The sequence below is a fragment of the Larus michahellis genome, chromosome 7, assembly GCF_964199755.1.
Source record: "Larus michahellis chromosome 7, bLarMic1.1, whole genome shotgun sequence".
In the NCBI taxonomy this organism is placed as follows: domain Eukaryota; kingdom Metazoa; phylum Chordata; class Aves; order Charadriiformes; family Laridae; genus Larus; species Larus michahellis.
Genome location: NC_133902.1, coordinates 3523428 through 3541709, shown reverse-complemented (window position 1 = coordinate 3541709; position 18282 = coordinate 3523428). Strand labels below are relative to the sequence as shown.

The 18282-nt window shown below is 51.5% G+C and overlaps 1 protein-coding gene across 1 annotated transcript in view; it reads right to left on the bottom strand.

Annotated features, from left to right (window-relative positions):
- LRRC75A (leucine rich repeat containing 75A) overlaps nt 1-18282 on the bottom strand; it is a 91747-nt gene that overhangs the window by 27120 nt on the left and 46345 nt on the right. Inside the window, exon 3 of the mRNA XM_074596341.1 lies at nt 5811-5923. Coding sequence (XP_074452442.1) covers nt 5811-5923 — 113 coding nt within the window. The remainder of the gene's footprint in view (nt 1-5810; nt 5924-18282) is intronic.

Sequence of the window (18282 nt, the reverse complement as noted above, 5' to 3'; positions counted from 1 at the left end):
AGGATGACCTCCCTCCACCTGCTGGCCACACTCTTCTTGATGCCCCCCAGGATGCCATTGGCCTTTTTGGCCACAAGGGCACATTGCACACTTTTCCGAATGCAAAGACCTCAGTGGTTCCCGGTGTGCTCACGCCACCTTCTCCAAACCCTGCAGCTCCTTCTCTTCGCTGACCTTGTCCCTTTCTGCCGCAGTCATCTTAAGAACCCAGTGGCTATTGTGGTAAAACACAATAAATTAGCGTAAACAAGATTGTTCCTCGAGCGCCTTAGGAGCAATGTCATTTTTCTGCAGACTGACATGTTAGATTAATGCATAACGAAGCAGGAATGCGGTTTAGCACGGACTGCTGCTGCTTGTCGAGTGCAGATGAAAGAATACCCTGTTTAAACCGGAATTTAGATGAACAAGATCCAGTGCAACAAAGCAATAAAGGGGCTTTTGGACTGGAATGAAGGAGAGATGCAGCCCAGAAAGCCCGTAACCGAGGTGGCTGCTGCGAGTGGACGGGGGAAAGGCAGCGGGGAAAAGCACAGCAGCAGAGACGCAAGAAGCCACAAGAAGAGAAGCAAACGATGTGGCATCCCGTCGAATGATGGTGGCATTCCATTGAATAATGAGACATCCCATCGCAGGGAGGCAGCGACAGGTCCAACTCCGACACGCTTTGGAGCCCCAGGTTGGCAAAGGAAAGAGAGTTGGCTGGAGCTAAGTAAAGCCACCTGAAAAACCCGTGTGAATTGAGAAAAAAAAAAAAAAAATCAGATTCTTGCTCCTCACACGTCCCAGCGCTGGGAGGAGGGTTTGCATGAGCGAGTGCTGGGAGCTCTGAAACATAAAATGGGTTCAGAAAGTGAAGAAAGTGTCACATCGGCTCACCCTGGTGCGGAATCCCCCCATAAGCTCTGTGCCAGGCTCAGGGCAGGCATGGGCTTCCTTTTTGGGTGTTTCTCCGCTGCTGCAGAGCAACAACAGAGTGCAATGAAAGGGAGCGTTAAAAAAATCTACATATTTGGGTCCAGATCGACCCCTTTTAATTCCAGCGCTCAGGCTGAGCTGCTCCACCTGAAATTCTTCCATGCTTCACACTCATCAACAGGATCTGTGTGCAAAAAAGGGTTTTAACTGAGGTAAAACAGGGCTAGATCTGGAGTTACAATATGAATAATTGATATTCCTTCAGAGCTGCTCCCTGCTCATCCCGGCGGGGCAGGTACCACCGCTCCGTCCCCTCCCTGGTGCATCCCTGGCTCCTCTCCATCGCTCCTGTGCTCAGAGGCAACACAGAGCAGCAAGTAAAAGCTAACGCACTGGCCATGACTCTCTGGGGATTGGAAAGACACAGCAAAGCCATGGAGGCTGTTTCCCCCCCTGGGAAACACCTCCTCCCTCCCCACAAAGCACACAAGCCTGTTCTCCAAAGCAATTACGGACGCGCGGAGCTTTGATTAGCAGTTTTGCCTTCGTGATGCTGAAGGCAAGCGCTTGGCAGCAGGAGGAGCAGGGAGATTCCAGGATCTAATTCAACTCCTGCTAGTTAAACGCTGGCCTGTGATCGTGTCCCCAGGCAGAGCCAGAGCCGTACAAATTCCTTTAGCAGGCTGGTTTCATCCTCCTGCTATTGGCTGCCCTACCAGGCAAAAAAAAAAAAAAAAAATCAGGATTTTCATCCTGAACGTTTAATATAAATATATGTGATTGAGAGGGAGGCACGGAGAGGGAGACAGCGAGAGAGAGACAGACGGATTTATAATACGCCAAAAAAATAAGGTCGTTTGGCCCAGGTCTGGGCGCCGCGGTGCCAGGCAGAGCGGGGCGGCCAACGCTGGGAGCTTCTCCCTCAGTTTGGCTCTTTCCGTGCACACGCTGAACGTGGCCCCTGGGGTGAGATGGAAATGGGAAGCGCTAACCTCCCCCTCTGCCGGCACGGCAGGCTGCCTGGCCATCGCGTGGCCCACCAAAAAAATCAGCTCCAATCCTTTCTATCACCTGTCCCCATCCTCCTCCTCCTCCAGCTGCTCTGCTTCCCATTATCACCCGTAAGGAATACAGCAGTTGTGGAATACAGAAAAAGCAATTTTCCGTCATAATTATTCCACCACATTTCTGGGGAGACTAATCACAGTTATTTGGCTTTGCACCGCGCTGGGTCGAGCTGTGCTGGCCGGAGAGCTCGGCAGAGGTACCAGGGGGTCCCAGGAGGGGCCGAGCCACCCCGCTGCTCGTGGCTACGTCCCTCACTGCCCAATGGAAATGCCAACAGGCTTTTAGTGAAGAAAGGATGCCATCCCACTAAAAACTTGCCTGTGGGCATCTGAGGAGGTGGGAATACAATGACATCCACCACCCCTTCACGAGGCCTGAGCCCTGAGAAACATCCCACTAGTGTCTGAGACCCCCTTGATCCCACAACTGGGGAAAACCTTTTAATCAAAGAGAGGGATCAGCATCACACTAATGCATCCATCTCCTACAAATGCACTCCCCACCGCTCCCGATTGTAGGGATAATTAAACTCCAATTCCTTCCCAGGCCCTTCCAACCCGTCTAACCCAGCTGCAGGGGACAGGGGACTATGGAGCATCAGGAGACGGGCACAGACGTGAGCCCAGAGAAATGATGCCTCTTAACGAAGCCAGGGCTCAGATTACGATGTGTGTGTTTCTGCTTGTTACGAGTCAGCGCGCTAATGAGTGTGTCTCCGGCAGACAGGACCCAGGAGCACAATGCATCACAAAGATACAGATTTCTAATTAACAAAGTATTTTTGAGTAACTCCACAGCTCCAGACCGGGAGTTCTCCACAATAGGCTCCACCAATCCCTGCCGTTGTGCTGCAATCCCTAATTATCGCAGGGAACCAGGGAGGGAGCCAAAACACTCAATACAAGGTCAAGAATCACTGTGCAGGAGACAAGAGACCAGGTTTCCACAACCAAAGCACGTGGCTACATGCTTCCCACGGGTGGACCCTCCAGGGAGGCTGCAACACAGGACAGGGGATGACTCCAAATTGTCCCTTTCTGACCGCAAAGTTGTCTTGCAGGAGAGTGAGGAGACTTCTCCAACAAGAAAGAAAGAAAATGAAAAGACAGAGCAAGGAAAGAAAGAATCACAGAATGTGCTGGGTTGGAAGGGACTTTTAAAGGCCACCTAGTCCAACCCCCCTGCCATGAGCAGGGACATCTTCAACTAGATCAGGTTGCTCAGAGCCTCATCCAACCTGGCCTTGAATGTCTCCAGGGATGGGGCATCTCCCACCCCTCTGGGCAACCTGGGTCTGTGTCTCACCTCCCTCACTTTAAAGAATGCCTTCCTTATATCTAGTCTAAATCTTCCCTCTTTTAGTTTAAAGCCGTTACCCCTTGTCCTATCGTAACAGGCCCTGCTAAAATGTTTGTAAAAGTTGTAGCATGATAAAACCAGCTACAGAAAGAGCTGGGAAACCATTTCCACAGGCTTTGTTTTTATTTCTGATAAAATGGGCCTATCCTCTCCTTCTCCACCAACCAAAGTCTCTCTGCTATCACCGCATCAAGCCGAAGCTCTTTTCCTTGCGAAGAGATGGATGCGAAGAGAGGCTCTATAGCTCCCTGGTCATTAGAGCCAGCTACTAATTACACCCCAGAGCAGAGCGCCGATGGGTTGCAGACTGCCATCAGACACATAAAAACAGTGTGGAAACCTAATATTTGAAAGTTTCTGCAACATCTGACAGGAGGGCTGGGTCAAACCAACGCTGACACCCAGGAACAAGAGCCCATTGCTCCCTTGGAGGCATCGCAGGGCCCTTGCAAACCCCAACCCAGATCAGGGGGCGCTGGGGAAACACCCGCTGGTTGTCGGCTGCAGAAGGAATTACCCACCAACACACACATCAGATCAGGAGCATCCCTGACGGGGTAACTGCTGGCGCACAGATAAAGCAGTGGGTGCTCAAGCACAGGGAACACGAGAGAGACGCACTCTCTATTCTCTGTATGTTCCCTACATTACGGCATTTAGACCTTGTTGACTTCAACGTCTAACAAAGGGTTGGCCTCAACTCACAGCCACTTCCTAAACAAGCATCTAAACCAGAAACCCAGGCAAACCCCGTCCTACAAACCCTCACCATGGCAGCCAGCACCACGTGTTCGCAGCCCCGGGGTCTCTGCCGTGCGGTCAGGGCTCATTTACAGCCGAAACCTCACCCCTGCTATTAAAACCATGAAAAACCTCAGCTATTTCCCGGCTCAACCAAGGAAAGGGAAGCGTTACGGCAGGCTTGTAAGATAAAGCCTCACAGATCTCTGGCACGTGGACACACTCGCACAACTGCTCCAAGCTGATAATTAAGGACAGGGATTTGTAATTAAAGACAGAGTGGCACAAAGCGCTGCTTTAAATTTTTTCATTTTCAAGAATTTCTTGTCTTTTGGGCTGTAAAGAGCTCCCCACTGCCACATCAGTGTAACTTTAATAACGCCCCGATGGGATGACAAGGGGTGTGCATTTCCTATCCTAATTAAGAAAAAACCCACCAGGGTAACTGAGCCGCGGGGTCGTTACCCGGCTCCGTGTGTCGAGCCCAGCTCGCGGGGTACAGCCTTGCAGCCCCAGCATACCACCTCCATTTCTGACGCCTTATGGGAAAGAGCAAATTTTAGTCATCAATACATCTTAAAAACGCTCCTCGACACACAAGAGTACAGTCACGGCCGCTAACGGAACGGAGGCGTTCCTGCACGTTTGGGTCTCCAAGCACAAGAGGGTGCGAGGATGCTGAGCCAGATCTCCGGGAGACGTGGTCCTAATCCCGTTTGGCCACACAATCCTTTATTGCCTTGTGTCTCTTTTCCTCTTGTGTTATTTTCCTCCCCTCCTCTTCTCTTTTCAGACCAAGTTTTTTCAGGGGATTAGTCTCCGCTATGGCTACAAATAGCATCTGCTACAACAGGAACCAGAACTCTCTGGGGACCACGAGCCAGCACCTAGATACAAATCCTGACTCTGCCGGATTGCGGCTTCTTTTGTATTTCTTATTTCCTTAAACAAAAATAATAAATATATAATGCATAACGTTACAGAAAACAAGGAGCCCTTTGCATCCCCATCAGCCTCATCCACAGGTTTTTCAGCTCCGTGCATCCGGGACATCGGCAGTCGGGATGCTTTGCTGAGGATTCGGGGTCATTTTCTCTCTATTTTTAATCAAACAGTTCCCTTCGGGCAAACACGCTGCAAGGCACCGTGTGCATGGCGACACATGCCTGTACGCTAATTACCAGCTAATTAGGATTTTTTTGGCCACCAAACTGTTTTGGAGCAGTTTGTCTCCCGCTCTCCGATGCCCAGCACTGGGATGTTTGGGGGATGGATGGTTCAGGTTTCCCAGCCCGTTCCCCCTCCCCGTGCTGCTCTCCCCTGCAACCGGGATGCAATGGGGCAAGGAAAATGGAAAAGGAGGAAAACACCTCTGGGTGAGCACGAAGCAACCTGATAACACAACCACGCACGGGGGGAAACGCTGGTGAGACAGGAGACGACTGAGGGGTTTGGAGGCTGTGGCAGGCTGAGAAGGTTTTGACCTCCCAGCCCTGGCTAACGCTTTTAAGCCCTTTCCTTCATCGCGGTGGATTTGTTCCTCCTGTCGCTGCAGGTCTGCAACAGGCAGCTCCCACCAGCACCCACATTTGCACACCACGGCCCAAAGCATCGTGGAGAAACCCCTTCCAGCTCTCCTGAGCCTGGGGGTGGCCTGAGGACGCAAGGACTAGGAGGGGACAGTGACCCCCCAGGGTGACAGTGGCTTCCGAGAGGTGACTCACCAGGACTGCGGCTTCCTCTTCATGATGCCCTGGCGTCTCCACTGCGAGTGGGGGCTGAGGTGGTAGGTGAGCTGCCGGCAAAGCTTCTCCATGGCCCCGAGGGAGTCCCCCTCCTGCAAAGACAAGGGAGGGACGCCAGGTAAGGTGTCTGCAGCGTTACCGTGATGCCCCCGGGATGCTCCGACCCCGGAGCGGCTCCCTACCAGGAGCTGGCAAGTCGTAAAGGACCACGCTAAAAATTGTAGAGGAATTGGGAAAAAGAAACCCCGCGGATCGCTACAACGCTGCAAGGATGGAGCGTCTCGCCAAGGGCCACCCCGTTCTGCACAGCCATGGACGTTGCTGCTGGAATGTGAACGCACAAGCCCTGCCTGGTTAAGGGTGACAAGGTCCCTTCTTGGGACCGTTATCGTTTGACACCACGTAATAGCTTTCTGCACTAAAGTTTTACAGAGATCGATTAAATAAACCAAGCAACCCATACGTTACCATCCAAACTGGTTTCCAAAAGAGCAAACACTACGAGGCTTTGTAGGCTGGTGGAGATCTCGGGAACAGCACGCATCAGAAACTCTCACAGCATATATTTATTAGGAAAAAAAAAAAAAAAAAGCTTCAGGAAAATTGGGGATTTTGGCGAAGTCTTCTCAATTCTGATGAAAATTTCACGCAAAAGGATAGCGGCTTGGAAAACTTCAACTCTGAAAGATTCTAAGAATCTGGTTCTAGAAATTTTCGTTCCCAAAAATAAAATAAAATACAAATACTGGTATCTTGACGATTCAATCGTGTTTCATTTCAAGATCTTTACATAGCAATGCACGGTGTGACATCCAGTAACGCAAACCACTCATCTTGCCCTGCCTGGCTTGCCCTCTGAAAGGTCCCAAGCAGTGATTAACTCCACCTAAAAAATAATAACGATTAAAAAAAACCATCGAGATGTGACAATTTGTGGCATCTGCCCGGTTTTATGAAATTGCTGCATCACGGAACGTCTTCGAGAAGACGCAGGAACTGAATAGGAAGCCCTAAAATAAGCGCTCAGCCTGGGCTCAGCTCGCCGCTGCGTGCTCAGGGTTTTGCTGTGTGCTGGGAGGAGCTGGGCAGGGGATGCTGAGGAAGACGCTCCATCTTCTCTGCCCGGACATCCAATTCCTGCTGCCTTCACGTCCTCCCTTGGAGCCCGAGCGCCCCGGCAGAGCTGGGAGCTGCGCGTTTCGTGCAGCCTAATTCACGCGACATATTCTCCTCCCTCGCCTCCAAGTCGGCAGAGCGGGACCGGCCTTATAAAGACGTTATAAATATTGAATTAACCAAGGAGCGATAGGGATTTTGACAAATCACCTCTGGCTGTGCAGGGAAAACAATTACAGCAGGTTTTTCTCAGGGGAAAAAAAAAAAAAAACCACACAAAACCAGGACAGAAAGAGCATATCTGCAGATGGCTGGAGCAGAAATACCAGCGTAGGACTCGTGGTCTTCAGCTTCTCCATTCAATCCAGCCTGCAAGACACTAAGGCTTGAGAGAAATGGGGGTAGTTTACTCCCAGACATGTCCAGGTGCCTACAGGGCGACTACCGTTAACCAAAAGCTGATTTAATTCGGGGGCGATGCTTGCCCGGCTCCAGCCGCGCAAACCAGCAGCCGAACGACGGCACCAGCCCTCACTCCCTCCATCAGGCGCGCGGCGGCAGGTGATTTCGGCAGCTCAGATGGAAACTCCAGACCCAGAGACACCAGCAGGACACGGTGTACGGAAAACGCCGCGTCAGCACGAGCTGGAGCTGAGCTGGAGCACATCTGAGCTCCGCAAGCTTTTGACAGCCGTACCCCCTGCTTCCCAGTTTGCGGAGGAGGAAATATGGGTTTAAGAGCACATTTAAACCCGTACTTCTCAACACCTCATTTATCACTGCGCTTAACTTGAAATAAGGGTTTTAATCCCACAAATTTCCTTTCCATTCCATTCCATCCATCAGCCTACGCTAAACCTCAGGCATGCCGAGATCTCCCCTCCCGCTGGCGACCTTGCGGCAAGAAACATCTACTGCCCTAGGCTTGGGGATGGATGAACCCTAGGAGGCTCAGCCTGTCAAATTAACACAGAAAAAATAATGAGAGGGAAGGTTTTATTTCATGTTTTGCGCTGGAAGGCCTGGAAACACATTGCAGCCATTCTTTAATTAAAGCCTCAAAACATTTTAGGAAGGCAACAGCATACACTGCTCCCTGGAACGGCTCTCCATTCGCTCCCTGCCAGCAACACCTTCCTCGCTGCGTAACCAGCATCCCAATGCGAGAAGAAAACCCCACGAGTTTTGACACCTACCCTATTTTTTTTTTTTACCTTTGCATAATACCCCCACCAAGCTGCCTGGTGCCATCAGTTTGCGTTTAACCATTTTTTTTTCCCAGCTCCTCCTTGCAAACCATTGCAACAGCCCCGGACATGACAGCGTCCACCCTCAGCACCGCGCGGGGCTTTCCATCTCCAAGCCCTCACCGTATCGCGCGGAAAAACTCTTGTTGGAAAAGAAAAAAGGGGCAAAACTGCTGCGGAGCCAGTAGCCACTGCGTAGCAATTCAGCGCTGCACGTTGCCTCCAATATAATCCTGAAAGAGACAATTAAAATTGTCTCCAGTATTACCCTGACAACTCAACAGTGGGGGAAGTGAAACCATTCCCAAGAGGAATGCGGCAAAATAGCAGAGAAAGTAAAAGAAACAAGTTTTTGCTGGTACAAATGTGGCAGGACCGCCTTCCCTCTCCAGCAAGGGATCTTCCCCCCGGGCAGCGTGCTCGCGCCAGCCCTCGGTGCGTAGCTGCCAGACCTCCAGCGCCGTGTGTCCAGATGGCGGGTGGAAGCTCAGACCTTGAACTTCACATCAAGCTGATTTCTGAGAAATTCAGCTCAAAGAACGCAGCAAATCATCCATCAACACCGATACAGCGCATCGAGGGCTCCAAGGAAAGACGCTAGAGCAGGGCAAAGCATATTTTAATCCTTATCTCTCTACATCAGCGGCCGCAGTCAGCTCATCCTTCACAAGGTCATCCCCACCAGACCACTCGTCCAGCCCTTTGATCTTCACCGGCAAGCTCAACTCACAAGCCCTGCAGCTATCGGGCTACTTCTATTTTGGGGTTTTAAAACTTAATTTAGAGAACACAATTTCAGCACACGGCAACTCATGCATCTCCTTCTGGTCTTGGTACCATGCGAGGGTATAAGCCAGCAACAGAAGCATAGTCTTTTCCGCACTGGTCTGTAGATAAGTGCCCCAGTTTAGCACTGGGATAAATAAACAGGCCATTTCAGAGCCTTCATAAGAATCACAATTTTGGGGTTGGGCTCCTTGCTTCTGCACATCTCATTCCCATCACCGCGCATCACCTGCCCACGGGTGAGACGCAAACCTCTCTGCTTCGAGAACCCACTTTTTTTTTTTTTTTTTTAGGTACCTTCCTAAACCTCTGCAATTCCTCGCCAGAGCTTTGCGGGATGCTCCAGAGCAGCCCCAGCCCTGACCCCGGCGTACGAGAGCTGCCCTGGGGTGCACAAAACACGCGCGCAGAAGGAGGGATTTAGCTGACGCGGTGCCAAAGGCAGAGCTGGACGCTTGTCTGATGGTTTAAACAAAGGCTTTTTCACTGTTTGTGATCCAAGCCTATCAGGAAATAATTGAAGCTGACGCACACCCTGGTGGGACCGAGCCCAAGAGCTTGTTTGCAAATTGAGTCAGCTTAAAACTCAGCCCAGCTCGCTCGTGTTGACAAAGTTTTAACCTCGCTGCCCGGCGGACGGGGAGAGCGACCGCACGCGGGGCTGCCCGGAGAGCGCGGGGTTAGTGCTTTACACCGGCAGGAGCGATGATGCTGAGTGCTATCCCCGTAGGCTTCCCGACGCCGTGCCAGCATTACACCCTGACGCCGACCTTCCCTCCGATGCAAGGTACCACCCCTGCTCTCCAGCACGATCCTCTCTGCTGGGTACCATCAGCATCCCCGGGCGTGATGCACGAGAAGACATAAACCCCATTGGATGCAGACGGATGCTGCTGCTCCCCTCTCTGCTTCCAGTCGCTAATCACTTCCCGCAAAATCAAAAGCAATGGCCAAAAAGTCCTTCTGCCCCGCTTACATCAGTCTATATCGCAGCACTTACGCGAGGTCAACATAAGACTGGGGTGGGTTTTTTTGCGGTCAGAGGGCAAACGAGTGGCAAGGCAGACTGCCCTCAACCTGCAGAAATTCAAACCAAAGCAAACACTGTGTGCCCTTTCCGTAGAAGGGACGATAATCAAGCACAAGACATACACAACGAGAGCCGCCATTTTCACTAAGCACATTGTCTCCCCACCGGAACCGAATTGCAGCAGTGATCATTCCCGAAACAACACGCAGGGATGAATCTCCAGCAAAGGCATCGCCAGCGATAGCATGGAAGACCTGGCTCCTTCTACCATCAGGCATGCGCAGTGCGCGTGCGTGGGAACGTGCGCTTGTTACTCTGGTTTCCAGGCTCCGGGAGGAGAACTGCAGAGCATCGCAGGGTTGGAGAGATGGGACAGACCACACAGGGAGTTCAGCTTTCCCAGCTGACGACACTGCCAGGAAAAATATGCCCTTTCTCTTAGCACCACGCTCGCAGGCCAGCTGATAAATGCTGGTAACGATGCTGGTGATGAGCCCTCAGCTGAGCTAACTCCCTACAGATCCATCAGCCACACATCTGGAAACATCTGCGAGTTTGCAAAAGCTCTCGGTGCCGGGATCTTGCACGCGCCTGTACAGCTCCTACATCAACAGGGAGAGAAACCTGTGCCGCACACGCAAAAAGACTGCTTTGAGCAGCAGCCGAACTGCGGGCAAAAGCCTCTGTACAAGGAGCAAGAAAGCCGTATGGCACCCGCTTCCCTTCTCCGTTGTCTTGGCTGCTCAGCTGGAAAGTTTTCAGGAGAAGACGAGTCTCGCAGGGCGCGTTTATGCAGCACCCCGGCTCTCCGCAAGACTCATGGAGCCCACAAAGAGCAAACGCTGGTGCAAGCATCAGCTCAGAGAAGCAGTTTTTGGGCAATGTCGTGGCTCCTACTCGACCACGTCCTCTCCAAGCTGGCAGAGACCCAGCGCAGTTCCCGGCCATCAGACGGGATGCTGAGCGCGGGACGGAGCAGGGATGAGGGGAAAGCTGAGAGCAGAGGCTCTTCCCTGCAAAGGGCCCCTTTCCCCGTCATTCCTCCTCTGTCTTCGCCTGCCTCCAGCCCTCTGGAGAAGGAGAGGGCTGCTCGCTGCCAGGAGGCGCCCGGAGATTCATGAGATTTTAATCCTTTAACAGATTTCAGCTGGGAGAGGGATTCATGGCACATGCCCCATCTGCGATCCACAACCAGCCCCGCGCCAACGGCATCTCGTTCGACTGGAAAACGAGGGAGAGCAGCACGAGTCGAGCCCCGTCTGTCCCCACGGTAGATGGGGTGACCAGGCATGTGCCGGCGACCACCAGGCTCCTGACCGCAGCTCCAGCCCCGAGAGGAGAGCTCCGGATGAAGGGATGGAGCAGCAGCGCTTGAAATGGGACTCAGTCGAACCCCAGGGACAAATTGGAGCAGGTAAAGGCGAGGAGCCAGGCTCATCCCCCTCGTGTCCTGCTAAACCCACCCTGGTTTCTTCACGGGGACCTGTTTTATCCTCACCGATGGTCTCACCTGTGGCGTAGGAGAGAAACTGTTCAGCCCCTCTCAGCGCCGTGCACCGAGAGGGCCCGCGGGTGAGGTTATCACCCAGCATCTGCACGCCACGTTCAACCACAAACGAGCGATCCTTGGACGCCTTCCTCGCTGCTCGGCCAAGGGAGGGAGGAGGGGGTAATTGGAAGCAGAGGGATGACACCACGGGAAAGCAAACATGGGATGAGGAGGACGGTGTTTTCGCTGGGGATAAATAACCGCGGTGTCACCGCCTGCCCTCCTCGCATCACCGTGCGGCGACGGCACCGGGGCGATGCAATTTGGTTAAGAGTTGTATTCACAAACCGGATTTCTCCTCCAAAAGAAGCAGCCAGAGAACTCGGAGGAGGACACAAAGCATAGGAAAGCCTTGTGATAAAGATGTTATCGCAAATTAATTTGTTTTCATTGAGAAATGAATCACCAGCTCCGCCCCCAGCAGCAGAATCCCTGGTGGTGCGCGGAGCCCTGGGGGGGGTTGCAGCGGGGCCAAACATCGTGTAAAATAGGCCAACATTAATGATTAAAGGGCCCTGGTAAAGAATTCCTGCTGCAGCACAGCAAGGGATTGACCTAAATTAGAACAATTAGCCATTGTCTCGGGTCGGAAGAAGCGACAGGTTTTTGCTCGCATTATTACATAGCCCCATGTTTCTGTCACTTGCAATCAGCCTCTGGGGGGGGGGGAAAAAAAAAAAAAAAAAAAAAAAAAAAGGTGCCGTACTGCAAATCTTAACATGCAAAAAGTCCCAAATTGTCCCTCCAAACCCATGATTTTGACTTAATTAAAGTTTAAATTTTTTTTTCCGCCTTTTCTGTTTCTTTAAAAAAAAAACAAAACCCAAAAACTTTCAAACTTGCATCATTCCTGTCGGGATGCTGCAGGATTTGCAGCTGCCACTTTAGTGCACAAAAAGCTCTGTCCGCGCACAAACCGTTGCAGCCACAGGGAAACCGCGCTCACCCTGGGAGCACCATTCCCCGCATACGAAGTGTTCGGTGTGGAGACCCCTCAAGCCACGATATTTGCTTTCCACAAAAGTTCAGTGGATGCTGACCCCTAAAACACGACCTATTTCACACCCAGACAATACAGAGAATGATAGATTTCCTTCCAAATCCTCCTCCTTGTTTCATTTGTCTTGGGTGATTAGCTGGGACAATAGGATAATCGTTTGGACTATTGAGTAAAAAAACAATTGAGAGGGAAAAAAAAAAAACCAACTACGCTCACAATGGTAAGCTGAATTATTACGCAGTAAAACAAAGACATAAAATAGTGAGAGAGGCTCTAGGAAGCTCTAGGACAGATCAACCCCAACGGCTCTGACACACCTCAAATCAGTTATCACAAATGAGCGTGGAGCAAAGGAGAGCCAATCCCCAGGAACCTGTGCGGAGGTAGGGAGAGACTTTGGGGGTTGGGAGGGACGACAACAAAATGAAGAGGAAATTTTCTCTCAGCACTGTCACGCGTCCCCATGTGCAAAGCTTTCACAACACCAGGAGGTCCCTAACACGTGCCAAAGCTGATGGGCCACCGGGATCTCCAAATACCTAACTGGGAAGGCGACAAGAGAAGACACAGGGACACAGGCGATTAGTAAGCGAAAGCCACGTCCACCATCCACCGGCACGGAACAGCTGAACCCCCCACTCCAACCCAGGTCAATGCAGCAGCCAGGAAAAAGCTCTGCCCACCCAAAACCTGCAGCCGCTCCTGTGGCCCCGAAATGGCTTTCCTGGGACGCTGCCACCAGAACGGCATCCTGCTCCCCAGAGCCGCGGCCCCGGGCTTTAATAGAAACCGAATTTACGATGCCTTCCCTTTTGATGTAGTCACGAGGAGCTGAAGTCATCTAATGGCTTTCTGGTTTTCTTTCTTTTTTTTTTTTTTTTTTCTTTCTTCTTTTTTTTCCCTCCCCCCCACCTCTTGCTTTCAAAGCGTGGGGCTAAATTGCAGCCTATTGTTGCATGCAGACATCTGCACTGCAGCCAGCCCCGGTCCCAGCAAGCCACCGCCAGACTTCCCTTTTGAAACCCTAATGGAGGTTTTCTCCGGCAAACCATCCTCCTCCTGCGAGACCAGGAGCCGAGGAGGTAGGAAAGGCTTTAAATCCACCGTTCCCCTCTCACCGAAGGCCAAAACATGCCGACAACCAGCCGGCAGCGAGCGTTCAAGGTTGGTGTGAGATCGTCCCACCACCGCAGGAGGCTCCGTGGTTGCTCCTACCTACAATCCCATCCAGGTGTGCAGAGGAGGATCCATGCCAGCAACAAGCCCCTCTTGCTGCATGGCTGGTCGGTCATTGAGTTCCTCGGGCAAGGCATGAAAACGCACATGGAAAAATCCCCTTTGTGCTGTAGGAAAGAGCTCTCCAGGGAAACATCCTTAAAATATCACTGTAAGGATATTGCAGTTCCCTCTCCATCATTCCAGACTCCTCTGGGAAAAGACCCCAGCACGTGGGGAACGAGCGAGGAGGCAGATGATACCCAAAGGCAAGCAGATATGGGCACGGTGGACATAAGTGATATATCTTGACCACACAGAGGAAAACTAAATCCAAATAAAGTGACAATATAGCTTTAAACGGGTCCATTCAACCACCCCATATGACCATGCAGAAATTATTTTTAAAATAAATCAAGGCCATTTTAATTCAAATTAGAGGAGAAACTGAACAAGTTTAATAAAGGCCATTTTAATGAGGTTGTTCCCAGCAGGGATCATGGCAACTGAGCTAATCCACTTGATCTGTCCTGAGGTTCCCCAGGCACGCAGCCACGGGGCCAAACACCACCCGCGCCTCCCCCTGCCCAAGGTTAGGGCCAAGCTCTCACTGGCAGCAGAGACACGCCGATGGCTTTTGTAAGGGAAGGATGTGCCCCATGATAAATTCACATTATGAAACAGCCAAGAAAAGAACAGCTGGTCCTGGAAGAGAATGAAGGTCTCTTATATGAGAAAAGGCATTTGCGTTCTTACAGGAAAAATGCGTTTTTGTTGGCATGGGAAATTCAGATTTGGGCTTGGTGACCCCTCTTCTCAGCATGGCTCCAGCAGCGAGCTTGCTGCAGAGTCCTTCCCAGCCATCCACACAGCAGCAGGAGGTTTGAAAAGACAACAGAACCAAACCAGCTCCTGATTTCCCACCGCGGAAGGGCACTGGGTGGTGGAGCTGGGTCCATGGGGTGCCGGATTTGGGTCACGGACCTGGGAACAGCCAGCGAGGCCCTCGCAGACCTGTCAAATTACCATGTACAGCCAGGTCCCTTTCTTGGAGGCTCTCTGCCAGGAGATGAGTGTCGCCACCCTGGACAAATCTCTCATTTCTGTTCTGCAATGTCGTATTTTACAGCGGCCACTGCGGGTCCACAGGAACCCAACAGGGCTTACAGAGGGCCAAAGCCTAGCATCAAATAAGGTACTATATCTTATTTCGAATCACCTAATATGGGGGTATTTTCATATAAAACTCTCTCATACATTAGGAAGTGGTTTGTGGGAAATTCTACGGAGAGTATGTTAAAAGATACACAGAAATAGAAATGCATAGACAGAGAAGTTGCACAGAAACAACGCAAACCCACCAAACAGCTCCAGATGCTCTTTGGATACGGAATGTTGCTCGCACTGGAAACCTTACTCCCTTCCTTCTGGTTTGCTAGGGCATAGGCTTTACCATCAAAAATTCCCTCTTAAGAATGGGCAGAGGTAACAGCAGCTGTCTAAAGTAGCATAAATAAAAGGCAAAGAAAAAGACGGCTTATTTTTTGAGGAGGAGAAGGACCAAGCAATAAACTATACTTTGATAAAAGCTTATCAGAAAGTAAAGCTTCCCGTCCAGCAGCAACCCTTGGAACGTTTTGGAGATCTTGCAAGAACAGAGAAGAGGAACCACTTCTCATCAGCATTCCTGATCAGAAAACTCATTCCATTACCTGGCAAAACCCAAACCCAGCAACCAAACCACCCAGTACAATCTCAAACCCCATGCCCAGGCCTGCGGCGCTCAGGCCAGGCAGGCTGAGACAGGAACGGCAGCCCCAGCTACTGCACAACATGACCCAAAGCTGAAAATGCTTTTGCATAAGACTCGTTGAAGGTTTGGGCCATGATTAGCTGCAAGCTCTGGGCTGAGAGCATGTAGCACTTCTGGTCTTCACCACCTTACTGGAGAAGCCTGACACACTGGCAGGAGCAGTAGCTGAAGGTGTCCCTTAGCAGATGGCAGGCAGTCCTTGCCAGGGCAGACAGCATCAGCTCTGGCAGCAAGCTCGGCAAAATTAACATTTTGTGGAGTCTTGCCTGACAGCAGCATAAAACTCAACAAGGGAGAAAGTCAACAACTGGTGCAAAACATAAGGGGCCCAACCTGGGGACTTCTGGGCAGGAGGTGCCTGCAGGGACAACCAGGCTCTCGACTGAGGGTAACTGCCTGACCCATCGCTCCTCGTCACGCTCATTGCAGCCGGTCTTCAGAAGGTCCTGTTAACTCCTTGGTCCAAAAGGAGCAACTGGCTTTGGTCAAATTAACCAAATGCTCAGCCATCGAGCGTGGCGCATGCGTCAACTTCATGGTTCAAAATAACCCAAATGCTCTTCTTCCAGGCAGATCTATCAACAGTGCAAACCCTCTCCCCAGCTCAGCCCAAACCACAAAGGCACAAGACTGCCACGTCTTGCCATCACATGCCCGTTGCAGAGATGGGAGTGGACATGAACCTCCTTAAGATGACCAGCACGAGACTGAGCACCAGCAAGGTTAATTCTTTTGTTCTCAGTAACGGATTTGCTCCTGTTCAACTCTTGCAAAAACCAGCCAGACCAGTCCAGCTCTGGGCTGGCCTGACACCACAAAGCCACTGCCAAACACGGGAAACCCATGGCTGAGGACATCTGCACTGGACATCCCGACACAGTACTGACGACCTAAGACGACCACAGAGTACCAAGGACACCAGCAATTAAACCCAGCCTTGAACTGCCCCAAAGTAGGAGCCGGTGAAGCTGCAGCAGCAGCAGAACATTGAAAGCGGAAATTTGTAGAAACAAAGAAATGAAATGAAAGCCAATTTTGCAACTCAGATACTGCTATAAGAAGCGCTCATCATCCGCTTTGACGAAAGGCCAAAGTGCGATGCGTTAGATCCGGTGTTGACACACCAAAATGAAAAGCAATGTACAATAGGGCTTATCAAGAGAGCCAGAAGTACAAGATGAATGGCATCGCAGCAACTCAGGAAGTTATTCAAAAGGATCCTGGAGTAATATTGCACTTGGACTTCAGAGAAGCAATTAAAGAAGGCAATAAAATTCGAGGTGATAGATGGCCCTGAGGGGAGCATGTAAGATAAAGGGAAATTGCAAAATAGAATATAAAAATCTTTTGTGAGAGCTACTGGAGGGTACCCAGCTTAGCTTCCGCAGCAGAGGATAAATAAGCAGCAGTCACAAAACGACGCGGGGAATGGCAGGGGATCCGTGTGCTGCTTTGCACCCAACAGTGGCATTACCTGATGCCACCGACTCCACCCTCAGCTGAGACGCACACAGCAAAGCTGTGACTGCAGGGGAGGCTTTTGAGCATCACCACTCCAACATGTGCTCCTGATCCGCACGGTAAGGTCCTCAACCAAATAAATTGGACCCACTTCAGCGCTATAAACAAAGTCACTAATGGGAAGGCCATCTAGATGCCAGTGTTTGTTCCTGGAAGGGTCACTGGGCCATGCTTTTAATGACAAATGCATCTGTATCCTTCTGATAGACGCAGGGCGCTATCATAAAACAAAGCAAGCAGCTAAAAATCCAGAAGAGCCATTCATTACCCTGGAAATATCTCTGCAAACAACCAACTCGCGCGTTAATCATCGTAGCTGGTGTAGAACAGCAAAGGCAGAAAAACACCCGAGGTGCTGGGCTGGCCAGACTGCAAACGAGAAGAGGGGTCGGAGGTGCCAACCTCTAATGTCTGCTGAAGTCAGCGTATTCGGTGGACGATGGCACTCGCCATCCTCCTGCATGCACAGACAGGGAGGACTGACGCGGGAGCCTTGGGGGACGCAGAGCCCCCGGGCAGCTCCTCCCCAGTGGGGTTCAGCCGCTCCCCATCACTCCCTGCCACCGTCCAGGAGCGGTCTGCGGGCAAAGCTCCCCCGCGTGTTTTGGCAAACAGCATCATCCCTCACCTACAGACCTGCTGTCTCTACTCACCCGCGTGGCCCCAGGCCGCAGCAACCACCGCGTCTCCACGGCGACTCCTCTATTTGCTTTTCAGGTTCTCAGAAACCTGGGTTGGTTGTTGTTTTTTTTTGCTGGGGAGCGATGTGCACGGGATGGAGATGGATGCTGGGTGCACGAAGCTTGGCACGGTGTCCATGATACCTCCCACCATCCTGCCTTGAGCAAACGCAGCTCTTCAGCCAGACCCTGCCCTCGCCACTTTCTGCAGAAGCTGACATTTCTCGGGGGGGGAAAATCCTGTTGGGAAATGCAGGTTGGAGCCCAGCACCCGCTTTTGCTGCTAAATGCAGGAACCGCTCGCTGTTCTTTGTACCCCTCTCACCCCGGGGTTAAACCAGAAGTAGATTATTTGGTTATTTATGTCCCAGATGCAGGGCAGCACGTAGAGATTTTCCCAGCCCAACAAATCTCCTACGGAGCCTGTGTCTCAGCTGCACCGCACCGGATCCCACGGGAAGCAAACCCCCGTCCAGCCCGTTATTGCTGTTGGA